This window comes from Ambystoma mexicanum, chromosome 12 (assembly GCF_040938575.1).
Source record: "Ambystoma mexicanum isolate Mex_15411 chromosome 12, UKY_AmexF1_1, whole genome shotgun sequence".
NCBI lineage: Eukaryota > Metazoa > Chordata > Amphibia > Caudata > Ambystomatidae > Ambystoma > Ambystoma mexicanum.
Genome location: NC_090936.1, coordinates 766,598,928 through 766,613,061, shown reverse-complemented (window position 1 = coordinate 766,613,061; position 14,134 = coordinate 766,598,928). Strand labels below are relative to the sequence as shown.

The 14,134-nt window shown below is 45.2% G+C and overlaps 1 protein-coding gene across 1 annotated transcript in view; it reads left to right on the top strand.

Moving 5' to 3' along the window:
• Window positions 1–9,532, top strand: part of LUM (lumican) — a 102,463-nt gene extending 92,931 nt beyond the window's left edge. Inside the window, exon 3 of the mRNA XM_069629266.1 lies at window positions 8,413–9,532. Coding sequence (XP_069485367.1) covers window positions 8,413–8,567 — 155 coding nt within the window. The 3' untranslated portion in view covers window positions 8,568–9,532. The remainder of the gene's footprint in view (window positions 1–8,412) is intronic.
• Window positions 9,533–14,134: the final 4,602 nt, after the last annotated feature.

Below are 14,134 nucleotides of genomic sequence, written 5' to 3'. Positions count from 1 at the left end.
CTTTTGAAGACTTCCATATGCACATACACTTCACAGGAGGAATAAAGAGAACAGGAGTGAACTGAGACAACAGTTCAATTAGTACAGAAGGAGTGAGATTCAAGAAGGGAACAGGAAGCAAGACTTGTGGGTTTTTTCGGTTGAGTTCAGCATTGAAAGTGGAAGTGGACCAATAGATGAGCAGGAGAAAGGAGAGAGCAGCAGCTTGCGCAGAAGATTTGTGCAGCAGATGCGGTAATGGTTTAGGAGTGATAGTGGCTCTGCAGTGTGAGCATGCATGTTTGGGTGGCAGGTGGGCAGGTGAATAGAAGCTAGTGTAAGGAATTAATCTGAATGGAATGGGACTGAAAGGAAGGAGGGTGTATTTTGCAGTAAGGTTGGAGGAGAGTAGTAGTGGTGGGTGGACGAGAGTAGTTGTAGTTGGAGGAGGAGAGCAACAGTGGTGGCAGGAGGAGAGTAGTGGTTGTTGGAGGAGGAGAGTAGTAGTAGTTAGAGAGTAGCATTGGGAGTGGAGGAGAGTAGTGAGGAGAAGAGGGGTAGTAAAGTGAATGAGGAAGAGTGATAGAATCAAAGTGGGGAGGCGAGGGTAGGAGATGTGAAACATCTGAGTAACTGGGAACTTGTGGGAGGTGTAAGCTGAAGGGGAGTGGTTGCAGGTGTAGAAGAAAAGTGGTGGGTGAGCATGATTACAACAGCCTGATGACCAGAGAGCGAGTGTAAGGTACTATCCACCTCCCTTCAGCCAACTAACTCTTCGTTAGATTAAGGGAAGCTAGTAAATCCAGGAGGAAGCTTAGATAATGTGCATTTATGGAGCCATCATTAGCAGAAACCAGGAATTAGACAGTGGGGGATTACTATTCGGTAGCACTAATGTGAGATTTAGCTTGCCAGGATTAGGGAGTGGAATTCCAAGGGAGATGAGTGAAAAAGGGTTGACCCCCTCAAAGACAAATCGAACCCTTGAACTCTCTCAAAGATCCAGAATGTTTTCTGTGCCATTCCTATTTCAAAGGTGAAACCTGTGTACCTAGACGTATTCCAAAATTCTAATGCTAATAACTGTTGACTCACTAGATAGATTTGGATGAAATATTCCTAAAAATAATGTTGTCTCAAGCCACCAAAGTAGACATTTTGGGAACAATGTGTGAGCATGTGCAAAAGTTATTAAGATAACAAAAGTAACCTCTGTTTTTGGCCTACTCCCATTAATGTCCCCATAGAGAAACAGTGCATTGATGCAATACATATATCGCAAAAGCTACTAGTTGGTTTTGGACCAAATAAGAAACAACATGGACACATATTGCTACTTCTGCTGTTTTGGGGTAAATCAGTCCAATAGTTTTGAATTTATTTGGTGGAGAAGGGGGTTCCCCCTGCATCTGAAAAAAAAAATATTTATATGTCTCCCATGTTGTTTTGCAGCAGAGAGGCTGAGAGGCATTTCAAAAATGAAAATCTGAATTTATTTTTTTGCATGATGCAAGCAATTCCCTTTTTAATACTGAGGGAACCTGAAAAGGGGTGTATTCATATCAGGCTAGAGGCAAGGGGGGAAGAGGACAACATGTGAAGTTGGAGGGTTGGAGTGGGCTGGGGGGACCATTTGGGGCAGAAGATTTGTGTCTTATTGCAAGAATCTTGGGGGAATCTTCCGAGATGACCATGGCAACATTGCAAGGCATGTAAGCAAAAAGAAACTGTGGCACCGATACCACAGAGTGAAAGAAGGTAATGTGAGAGGGTCAGGGAGGGAAAACACAATGGAGGTCAGTGGGGACCATGATAAGATGATGGAGACACATTGTTACTCCATGTGAGGATGGGGAATACTTTGTACTTTTCTTGCATTTTCTCATTAGCTGATGAATTGGAGTACTTGGGGATGGTTCTCATGTAAATAGCAAGGGAATAAGAAGAGGGTGAAAAACACACAGGCATTTAACCTACACCGTTTAGATTAACTAGGCAGAGGGTCATGTTTTTTTGGGAAGAATTGGTGCAACATGTACAATAGGCACAGCCATGTCAATGGACACACCCGTGGCTAGTGGAAACTGAGACGATCGCCCATGGCTGGGGGCCCAATGGAAATGACTGAATGGCATTGGATCATGAGGTCCTTAGTAGATTCTTGGTCCTTGGCTGACAGGTCAGTGGTCTTCCCTCTTTTGAAATTGTTGGTGCAACATTGGCCATGGTCACTGGCCATGGCCAAACCCATGGCTAGCGGGCACTGAAAAACTATAGTATAACAAAAGCCTTGAAATTCAGTGAAACCCTTTAGTTGAGAGCAAGTTAAGGTGAGTTGATAGGTCACAGTCTTATAGTTTTTTAAGACATTGTTGCAACATTGACAGTGGCCACGGGCAATGGGCTAAGGTCATGGCTAGTGTGGCCCAAAGTAGACATAGCATAACAACACCATTAAAATTCACTGAAAAATTAAACTTTTGTCAAGAGAGAGTTAAGAATAAAACTTGAAATTCAGCAGACACCGAGTTTAGATGGCCTTCACGTCACACAACTGCAATGGTGGTAGCTAAAATTCCATTTGGAAAAATGGCCCAAGGATTTGCTGGATGGATTTTCGATCCACCATGCAATCACATACCCCACAGATATCCCATCACTAGGACAACTCTGGGGAATGCTAAATCTAGATACAGGTTCTCCAGTAAAATATGTTTGGAGTCGAGACAATGAACAGAACATTTACGTTTTTACAAATTTGAAATCAAAGTACAGAATCCCCCTATTCAGTCATTTCTCATTTCCAGTCAATAAGAGCATTGGAAATCTGCAACCCAAAGATAAAGTGTGTATTATCAACAAAGCTAGATGTTTTTTTCATTTTGCATTATTGGGCTCGATAGTCTGAGGAGTGGCCTCGACCACTTAACTCCTCCTCCTTGGAGATTTCAACATCCACCGGGATGCTTCGTGTCCCACCACAGGACTCTTCCGTGAAGTCTGTGACTCTCTCTCTCTATTCTTCCCTCTGGCCCGACTCACTCCACATGGCCCACTCTTGATGTTCTTTTCTCCTCTGACCTCCCCCTCTCTAAACCTCTCACCACTCCTCTCTCCTGGAATGACCACTTTCTACTCCTCAGTCCAAGCATACCCCCACACTGCCACCCACCTGCTCAGTCATTCGACCATGAAGCATGTGTCAGTTGAGGCTTTCAACTCATCTTTCTCTCCCCCTCCTTTACCTCTGACTGACTCACACCCTGACACAGCCCTTTCTTTGGTCCGCTCTGCCATCTCCGATACTCTCGACAAACTTGTGCATGTCATGAGGATTCGTATGAAGCCTAAAATCAAGTGCAATTCCTTGTACGTCTCAGACCTTGTCACCCTTAAACACAAGTGTGGGTGGCTGAGAGGAAATAGTTGGCTTCCTGTACATCCTCTTACAAACGGCCTGTCACATGCTCCAAAGGAGATACAGACTCTCTGTCCTCAACAAGATGAGAGCTCACATCCAAGCCTGCATTTCTGCGGCATCGAACAACTCAGCCGAACTCTTTAAAATCTGCAACAAGCTTTCCAATCCTTCCACAGTCCCTACCACTCCTGTGTCCTCCCAGGCCCTCTGTACAGTCCTGACCTCTCACTTCATCTCTAAAACCCAGGACATCCTGTCCACCCTCTCGACTTCTCCTGCTCCTCCTGCCACTCTCTCCTCTTCCTCTGTCCCCCCTGCGGCCACCCCTCGTCCCTGCTTGGCCTTTCCTCTCTTCTCCCCGGACAAGGTTTCAAGACAAGTCCGATCTATGAAAACTTCTTCTAAACAGGTGCTTCCTTGTTCTTCCCAAACCATCAAGGACCACATCGACACCCTTGCCCCAGCCCTGGCTGAATTCTGCAACCACTCTCTCACCTCAGGGACTTTCCCCTTCCCTCTTAAGCACTCTCTTGTGCACCCTCTTCTCAAAAAACCCTCAGCCGACCCCTCCCTTCTGTCTAATTATCGCCCGATCTCTATTTCTCCTTTCCTGGGCAAACTCCTGGGGAAGCTGGACATCTCCCAGCTTGCTCTTCACACTGAATCTGTTGGCTGCGTCCATGACCACCAATCCAGCTTTAGAGCAGCCAGAAGCATAGAAACTGCTCACCTGAACATCTGTGAAAACCTGCTCTCTAACCTTGATTCTAATCTCCCCTTTGTCCTTATCCTACTTGATCTCTCCTCTGCCTTTGACACGGTCAACCGTGCCATCCTGCTCAACCGACTCGGTGATAACCTGGGTATCACTGATCAAGCTCTGGCCTGGCTGACTTCTTTCCTCTCTGACCGACCCTCCCAGGTCCAACTTGGGTCCTTCCTCTCTACTCTATCTCACTCTCCATCTGCAGTGTTCCCTATGGGTCTAACCTCCCTGGCTGTTCAATCAATACCTGGCACCTCTTGCCCACCACATTTCTGCTCTCTGCCCCAATTAACAGTGCTACACAGTTGACAGCCAGATCGCCTTCAGGCTCCCCTTTGCTTCCTCTTCTCCCTCTCTCATCCGGATTGTCTGACCACAATCCAGGAGTGGTGCACCACCAATGATCTCTGCATGAATGCAAGCAAAACAGAGATCCTCCTCATCAGCTCACCCACACCCCTCTTTCCCACCACTCTCTGGCCGTCTATCTTGGCCCTCCTCCTGCTCCCACCTCTGTGGTTAAGAACCTCAGGGTTATCTTTGACTCCTCTCTCTCCTTCTCTCCTCACATTTCCAACATCTCTAAAAAGTTGAACTACCAAGTGCACCTCCTCAGAGGTATTCTCCCTTCCCTCTCCTTCCCCCAGTAGCTCACTGTATCTAGAGCTATGGTTCTCTCTAGGATTGACTTCTGTAACAGCCTCCTTTTAAATCTGCCAGCCTCTTCTCTGCAACTCATCCAGAACAGGACTGCAAGACTTGTCCTTGGCCTCAAGCCCAAGGGTCGCATCTTTCCAGCTTTGAAATCTCTCCATTGGCTCCTAGTGGCTGCAAGGATCAAGTTCAAGACCCTTTGCCTTGTCCACCAGGCCTACTGGGGCCTGTGACCAAAATATCTCCAGCTTTCTCTTCTCAAGTATCTTCCTACTTGAGCACTTCGCTCCTCCACCTCCAACTCCTTGAGGGTCAGGCGCTTTTCCAAGCAGCAGGTTGGGGCCAGATCTCTCTCTTCGGCCGGAACCTCCCTCTGGAACAGCCTCCCTGCCTCTCTGAAACTTGAGCAGGACCCTCTCCGGTTCCAGAAGCATCTCAGTACTTTACTCTTTGCTTCTGTCTTCTTTCTTCCGCTACCTTGCTGATCTCCGCTCTGATGCTACACTGGTTACCTGGCTACCCTCTGAACCAAAGGCCCAGGTTCCTGCCCTCTCAGTTGCACACCTGCACTGCCCTCCCGGCAACCCTCCACATGGGGCTGTATCTGCAAACCTACAACCCCCTATTCTTGCACTTATTTATCACCTATTTGTTCTGCACTTAACCCTTGCACTGCCACAAGCAGGCAGCATTTCCTGTTCTTCATGTTTGATCCTTTGTCTTGCACTTGCTTCTCCTCTCCCTCCCCTGGTACTTCTCCCCTGCACTTGCGTAATCTCAATGTCACTGGGCCTATTAAGATCGTCTTGTTCCCTCCTGTTTCCCTCCCTCGCCTTGTCGCGCCTAGGAACACTTGTGTATAGTCGCGATATAAATAAAATATCATTTCCTATCATAACCAGATTTGTGTGAAGGCGGAGACGGAATGTGAGGGAGGAATAGGAATCGAGAATGGAGAGCAAAGGGAGAGATGAATGGATAGAGTCAAGGTGAACATTAAAGTCACCCAGAAGACAGAGCGGGACAGGGAAAAGGAGTAAAGTAGAAAGAAGATCAAGGCCATCACAAAATGAGTAAATGGGGCAAGGGGATGATAGATAACCAAAAATGACAAGAGGCGAAAGACGGGCAAAAGAAGACAAGTTGCTTTCAAAAGATGAGAACGTGGGAGGATTAACAAAAGGAGGTGTGGGGACAGGATGCATAGAAGAATGTATCTTTTTAATTACACACCTTACATACATTCATCAATCAACAGCATAACTTGCTTCTACTATAATTTTGCTCCAAAGATGTTGCTGAAAATGACGTCCATTACTTTTACGAAATAATCAAAATTATTTAATTTTGATTTTGCCTACCTTGTGCTATGGAGCTTTCAATTCTGCTTTCCTAACACAGAGAGATTCAGATATGCTATTCGTATATTTATGAGCATGGAGGCATATTAGACATTTATAGTTTTGGAATGGGTTTTACTGCTCCCTAAGAGCTAGAAAAAGACACAGCATGGACATATACAGTCATGTACATTTACTCTGAAATCTTGCACGGTATTTAAAGGCATATCTCAAGAAAAAAATCAAAAGAAGTAACAAACAAAATAAACCCTCTAATCGCAGATTACAAACACTGAGAAAATTAAATCGTCCAATAAGTAATAAATGTCTTTTTTTTATTAAAGTACTTGTGGTTAAAAACATAAACCTTAAATGCTACAAATATAATACCATAAAAATGTATCATAAATAAAGGAAAAAAGAAAAGAAACAATGTTTATCCTTTACAATTCATAATTCTTATCTAATAATTCAAAACCTAATGTAAACATACATTATATTACAATAGAATTATTAAAATCCACTATTCTCCTTTTCAATTCTCTTAGTAATGTAATATAGATTTTAACTGAAGTATGTATTTTGTCCACAGTACATTTATGACCATGATTGCTCTCCCAGTATTTTGTTAATACTCTTATAACCTCCACAACCTTTCCGATAGAGCTAGGCAACCAGTTAATAGATGTCTGGGAGTCTCTGTCGCTATAGAATATAATCGACAGAGTCTTTCCTGTCTGGGAATTACAACACAGACGCCAAGACGTGACCAAGTTGGGAGCAGCTCTACTCTCAACTGCAAAATAAATCTTCGCATTTTGGAATCCCTAATATTCAACATATACTTGGCTGGCCCATTAGTGCTAAAACTTTGTTTTACATACTGCACAAAAGTGCCCCCCCCAATTCTCGCAGATTACAATCATGAGCCCAAACTTCCGATTTCTGTTTTATGTCTCTTAAATGTTGTTCCTTCTGATTGGTTGGCTAGTAAAATGTACTGATGATGGAGATTGTTTTTCTTTTCATGACTATTTCAAAAACCTGATATTTCTTGTCTGCCTCGCAAGCAAAAAAACAGTGCTGCACAATTCTAAGAGAAGTGAGTTATGTTGTTGATTCATGAATGTATGTAAGGTGTGCATAATTAAAAATGTAATGATTGTGAAATGCTTGGCTACATCGTGTAGTTGATTTATGTCCCTGCAAAAAGCTACACAACATTGGGACCATATGAGAATCGTCTAGTAATCGAAGAGAGGCTTGACAATCAGTTGAGCACAATGATTTTAGCTAGCATTATAGGATTATCTTTGTCTGCGTGAGAAACCTAATAAACTATTTTTTGTAAACACAAGCCTCATGTTGAGTAAATTTCGCGCTTGAAAGTGATGATTTCTCAGAGTGTTTTTTTGTGTTTTTTCAACATAATGGGCCTCATTACAGGTTTGCTGGTGTGGAAATAACATGCCGGTAACAACGTTTACCAGCACGTTTCTGCATTGGCAAACAAGTTTTCCAGTGGGGTGGCCGGAATTACCTCTAGCTAAAAGCTAGAAGTAATTCCACCACTTTACTGGCAAAAATAGCCAGTATTACCAGTGCCAATAATACCAGCAAATCCCCCATGCAGTCCTATGGGACACCATGGAATGGAGATTTACCGCCACTTGTATTCTGCTGGTAATTCGGCGGAAACAGTATTAACGTTTGGTGGTATCCAACCAGATTTACCGGCTGGATACCACCAAACCTGCACTGCAGCCCAACTCATGGTATTACAGCAACTTTGCACCAGTTCAAGTGCAATTAGCTCTAATGCAATACCTTCTCCAGTGCATAAAACATATTAGGTATGATTTACAAAAGCGCTTTTCAACAGGAAAATCCCATTGAAAAACGATTTGTAAATCAGGGCAATGTTTTAATGCATTTCTGCACTAGGGCAGTGTTAGCCCTAGTCCTAGCACTAGTGAACATTGTGCCCTTGTGCAAAAATGCTTTGAAATAGTACGTTTTCACTACGATAGTTGTTGTTAAATCCACTTTTCACCAATGCAAAGGTCTCCAAAATACCATCTGAAATATGTATAATTATTCCCTAATAATAATAATAATACTACTTTATATTTTAAACATAATTTGCTTGGCATTTCCTCCTATACACAATAACTCACACACAGATGTGTCATAAGCTAATTTGTTTTTATTCATTTTCATGGAATTCATGTATATAACATTTTGTGTTGCAGAGTTCACAGTGAACAGTTTTTGCAAAGTTATCGGACCACTCGAGTACTCCAGAATTAAACATTTGCGTCTGGATGGAAACAACATCACTCGAGCTGATTTGCCTCAGGAACTGTACAGTTGTCTCCGCCAAGCTTCTGACATAGAACTGGAGTGATGATGCCCTTCACTGCTCCTGAGGTCCTGGGCAACGTAGATCTGCTTAGGAATAAGAGCTTTCGGTTGCAATTCGTTTGGAGAAGGTTAACACAAGTAAATCAACTAAGAAATGTAATTGTTATTTAGCATGATTGGGTTGATCTTGAAATGTTTTGTGCACATTGTTTTTAATACATTTTAAAGAAATAAACAGCAGAGTTCCAGACATAAATTGTATATCTTGCATTTTTTAATGTATTCATAGTTTTGTGTGTTGTGCTATTTGGTATTTTCCAACATTTGCAATGGATGAAATGAATCAAGCAATGGAGATTGTTCATCATGTATTCAAAAAGAAGCAACAATATGTAAAATGAGTCACAATCATCACAAAACTAATGAGAAACATTAGAATTCTAAAAATGAAATGAAGCATCTCAGAGTATTCCTAAGCTTTTTTAAACGTTTTTAATATTGATGGTTTATTGTGGTTTTTCTAAACTTACCTATTATTTTGCTCTAAATCATGTATGCAGAATTTTATTTTCAATTTATTGCATGTCTAGCTTAACCAGTTTGTAAAAAATAAAATCTAACACAGAACCTTTGTGTTCATATGTATAAGAAAAAAGTTTCATTCTTTTTTTACATCAGTTTCAATAAAGACAAAAAGGTAAACTGTCGCATTTTTCAAAAGCATCGTACACCCTATTCAATACAATCCTTCCTATATCTTGTACCTTTTACGTTTTTAAACATTTCTTTGTTCTGGTTGACCTTTTGAATCTACGTTTCTACTATTTAAACACTGCCAAAGCACAACAAACCAAAGGAAAAACGAATAGTATTTGCAAAGCAATGTATGTTTTGAAAATGTGTTTTTCTCTTTATGTGTAGTTCTCAGTGGCAATTTGAGCTTCTGTTTGTTTAATGTTCTCAAATGTGTCATCAGCGAAAATAAAAATACAGGAACTTTACTACAAATGCCTATTTATATTTATGCATGCACACAACTAGAATCCTAAATGAAGAGTACTGCATATAAGGGCTTTAAACGTATACAAAGTACCGTTTTACAGGGAATGCAGATTGCTGAATTACCACACTTCACTGATTGTCATATTCGTCCGGTTAGCTTTGCTGTATTATTTGGGGTTGTATACTCTGCTCCCCTGGCATTCTCCTTTTCTTGGCACTCTGGAGGATCTGTAAGAGAGAGGGCTGGGTTTAGTTAGTTAGGTAAGTTGGGAAATGCAAGATAGCCGTGCTGTTGTTTTGAAGTTCGGAAGTACTCAGGTACGGTGTGAGGGGATTGTTTCTAGGGGATTCATGTCCAGAACAGCTGAGATACCTGTGTGCAGAAGGAAGATTTGCACACGTAGTGTAAGGTTGTGCTGATCAGGATGATGATAGTTAATTTCGTTGGAGAGGCATATCATTCCGATGTCTGGGGGGACTTGAAATGGCGATGCATTTATTTGATATGTGTTTTTAAACATGGAAAGTGAACAATGTTGCATGTAGAGCAGACACTGTAGACCGTGATAGGCATTTGGCAATCCATCCAATTTGGGTGTAATACATTCTCATAGTGAGGCACCTCTGGGAGTGAAATCGTTAGGGTAGGTATTGATTCATGATGGAATGGGTTGGTGTTCCCAAAAGGAGACAGCGTGTAGCATGTCGTTCTAAATCACATTGGGCTGGGACATACAGGATCCAGCAGCAGTGCCAGTAGTTCTAGCCCCTACCAGCAGATAATTCATTGAAGTACTGGTACCATTAACAACGCTGCTGGTGCTTAAATGGTTCCCATCCCATGGATTCCTTCCGCTGCTGCCCGTAATATCCTGGTAATACTGCGATTTCAGGCAGTGGAAACTGTAAACTGAGGTTGCTGTAAGCTGCTGGTAGGGCCAGCAGCTTACTAGCAACCTTTGTAATGAGGGCCAAAGTGTGACCCTTGTAAATGTGACTGGAAGGAATGACAGTGGAGAAGGTATATTCATGATGCACAAAAAAATACACTGCTTGAACAGATTGGCAATCCTAAAAGCAACAAATGGGATGAGACAAACCGGTCAAAGAGCTGCTTCACAAGAAAACATGTATATCCTAGAGTCTGATAAGAATGATAGTACAAACAGGGACAGAAAGAGAGCTAAGAGAAAGTTAAAAAGAGCAGGGAAAAATATGGCACATTAACAAGTTGGTTGCTAAAGGCACCGACTGATAAGGATAGTAAAGGCTCTAATAAGGAAACAAATGCTCTCAGTGAAGCAAATCAGACTTCTATGAATTGCGACATGAATGATGGATTTAGTAGAGACTGAAGAGCACTCATCCCCCTAGGAAACCGCTCCAGACAGCACAGACTAGCTCTCCTAATAATACCACCAAGATCAATATCGACCCAGCAAATCCTGTGAAGGGAATAAGTAAGAGGTTCCTTATCAGCAGCCTCTTCCTGCACTGTGAAGAAAAACGGATGAATAAATATGCCTTATTACAGATATTTCATTATATCCCACAGTTAAGGGTGTTGTTTTCAAGTTCCCTGAAGTACGTGGAACTACAAGAGAAGGGAAGTATAAGGGAAGTCTACCTTCCTCAATGGGGCGCTGTTATGCAAGCACCACGGTTGACAACAACATCAATGCTTCCATACCCGAGTAAGGTAGTAAGAAAGATACTCAAACAAGTTACAGCTTGAGGATTACAATTGGAAATTAAGGTTGTTTGGTAATGTGTCAGAAGAACAATATGGGAAGTGATCCGGATGGCCAAGAATAGGGATGGCTAGCAGTTATCTCAGAGTAAAACCACAAAACAGGCCATGACCACTTAATCATATGTCATGGAACTCCTGTGGCTTCTGTCACTATATAAGTGAAGAGGGGGGCCACAAGCTATTGTATGAAAATTACACCTTCCTTCTCCAAGAGTGTTGGCTAAGCTATCCAGTAACAATAGGTGGGAACACTGTAATTCAAGCTTTGGCCAAAAGGGGTCTGGTGGGGAGGCCTATGGGTGGAATGTTATTCGGCATGTCAATGAGCTTATGGTGACAGAAATGGGGTAATACAGACATTCTTAAAGCCGCAGTAACGAGCAGTGAAATGCAAATAGCAAAGTTTTTTGCCAGCAATAGAACAGAGTACACCGAGCCTCCTCTCACTGAGTCTTTTCATAAGTTACTGGACTCGGATTGGACTCCGTGCAGGCACTCTGCAGCTTGCCTGTGGTAATATAGAAATTCTTAAAGCTGCAGTAACGAGCAGTGAACTGCTAACAGTAAAGTCTTTTCCCAGCAACAGCAACAGGGTACACAAGCCTCCTCTCACTCAGGTGTCGATTCATGGAATTAATGTGCGCCGAAAATTCCCACGCAGAGGTGCCAAAACGTGAAAATCGCAGTGCAAGTGCGAAAATCGCAGTGCAAGTGCGAAAATCACAGGGAAACCAGCGCACATCGATTCATGGAAGGCTGTGCGCGAGAAAAATATCGGATGTGCGCTGAAAAAGTGCGCAGCGCACGCCGGGGCACAGGATATCTAACGGCATGCGCCACGGCCACAGCAAAATCGCACATAGCGCGGCGCACACAACAAAAGTAGGCGGAACACGGGGCGTAACACTCGGAATGGGGAACAACTCATCAAAATTTGGGCGTCACGGGGGAAGTACAGGAGGCAAATGCGCGGAACGCCCACACGCTCGCCTACAACACGTATTTATGGAATCCAATAGGGTAAACCAGCGCACAGTCAAACCAGTGCACAGGGCCAAACACGTCCGCCACAAGAAAGCAGGCGGTAGTGTCCCTGTCCCTGAAATAAATGTGCGCCAAAATGTGCGCCAACAAAAAGCACCTATATACAGCTATGATGAATGTCACATACTGTGGCCCTCTAAGACAAATGATGTGCAAAGGGGTACACGACAAACACGGACACCCGCTGTGTGAAAAATAGTGTGTGCGTGTATTCTGTGCTGTGCGGAAAGTCCCACATGCGATTTTCCTGGGTATGTTTATTTCGGGGTGCGCGGGAAGTTCCACACGCGAATTGCCTGGGTCCGTGTATTCCGGGGTGCGTGGGAAGTTCCACACGTGAATTGCCTGGGTCCGTGTATTCCGGGGGCACGGGATGTCCCACACGTGATTGGCCTGGGTACGTGTATTCCAGGGTGCGCGGGAAGTTCCACACGTGATTTCAGCAGGGTACGTGGATTCCGGGGTGCACGTGAAGTTCCACACGCTAATTCTGCATGGTACGTGTATTCCGGGGTGCGCGGGAAGTTCCACATGCGATTGGCCTGGGTACGTGTATTCCGGGCTGCACGGGAAGTTCCACACGCGATTTCAGCAGGGTACGTGGATTCCGGGGTGCGCGTGAAGTTCCACACGCTAATTCTGCAGGGTACGTGTATTCAGGGGTGCGCGGGAAGTTCCACACGTGATTTCAGCAGGGTACGTGGATTCCGGGGTGCGCGTGAAGTTCCACACGCTAATTCTGCAGGGTACGTGTATTGCGGGGTGCGTGGGAAGTTCCACATGCGATTTCAGCAGGGTACATGGATTCCGGGGTGCGCGTGAAGTTCCACACGCTAATTCTGCAGGGTACGTGTATTCCGGGGTGCGTGGGAAGTGCCACACGCGATTTCAACAGGGTACGTGTATTTCGGGGGTGCCGGGTAGTATTACACGGGAATTGACCGTGTGGGTCCTCCCAGGTGTTCCCTCTACACCCTCCATGGCCCCTGCAGGCAGCCCACACCACAGGGACTACCCTGCACCCCTGCTCATGTCCCGCAGGCAGCCCACATGTCACCTTGCACTACTGATCACCAACGCATGTCTCCCAACACCCCCACCCACCAGCATCCAGGGGCACCCTCCACCAGGCCCCCACACATGTCTCCCACCACCCCCACCCCCCAACAGTCAGGGGCACCTGCCAGCAGGACCACACACATGTCTCCCACCACCCCCACCCTCCAGCTGTCAGGGGCACCCTCCACCAGGCCCCCACTCATGTCCCCCTGCACCCCCACCCGCCAGCAGCAAGGGGCACCCTCCATCAGGCCCCCACTCATGTCCCCCTGCACTCCCACCCCCAGCAGCTAGAGGCAACCTCCACCAGGCCCCCACTCATGTCTCCCTGCACCCCCACCCACCAGCAGCCAGGGGCACCCTCCACCAGGCCCCCACTCATGTCCAACTCATGTCTCCCAGCAACCCCACCCCCCAGCAGTGCAGGGCACCCTCCACCTGCCCCCCACTCATGTCCAACTCATGTCTCCCAGCACCCCCACCGCCCAGAGGGCAGGGCACCCTCCACCAGGCCCCCACTCATGTCCAACTCATGTCTCCCTGCACCCCCACCCACCAGCAGCCAGGGGCACCCTCCACCAGGCCCCCACTCATGTCCAACTCATGTCTCCCAGCACCCCCACCCCCCAGCAGTGCGAGGCACCCTCCACCAGGCCCCCACTCATGTCCAACTCATGTCTCCCTGCACCCCCACCCACCAGCAGCCAGGGGCACCCTCCACCAGGCCCCCACTCATGTCCAACTCATGTCTC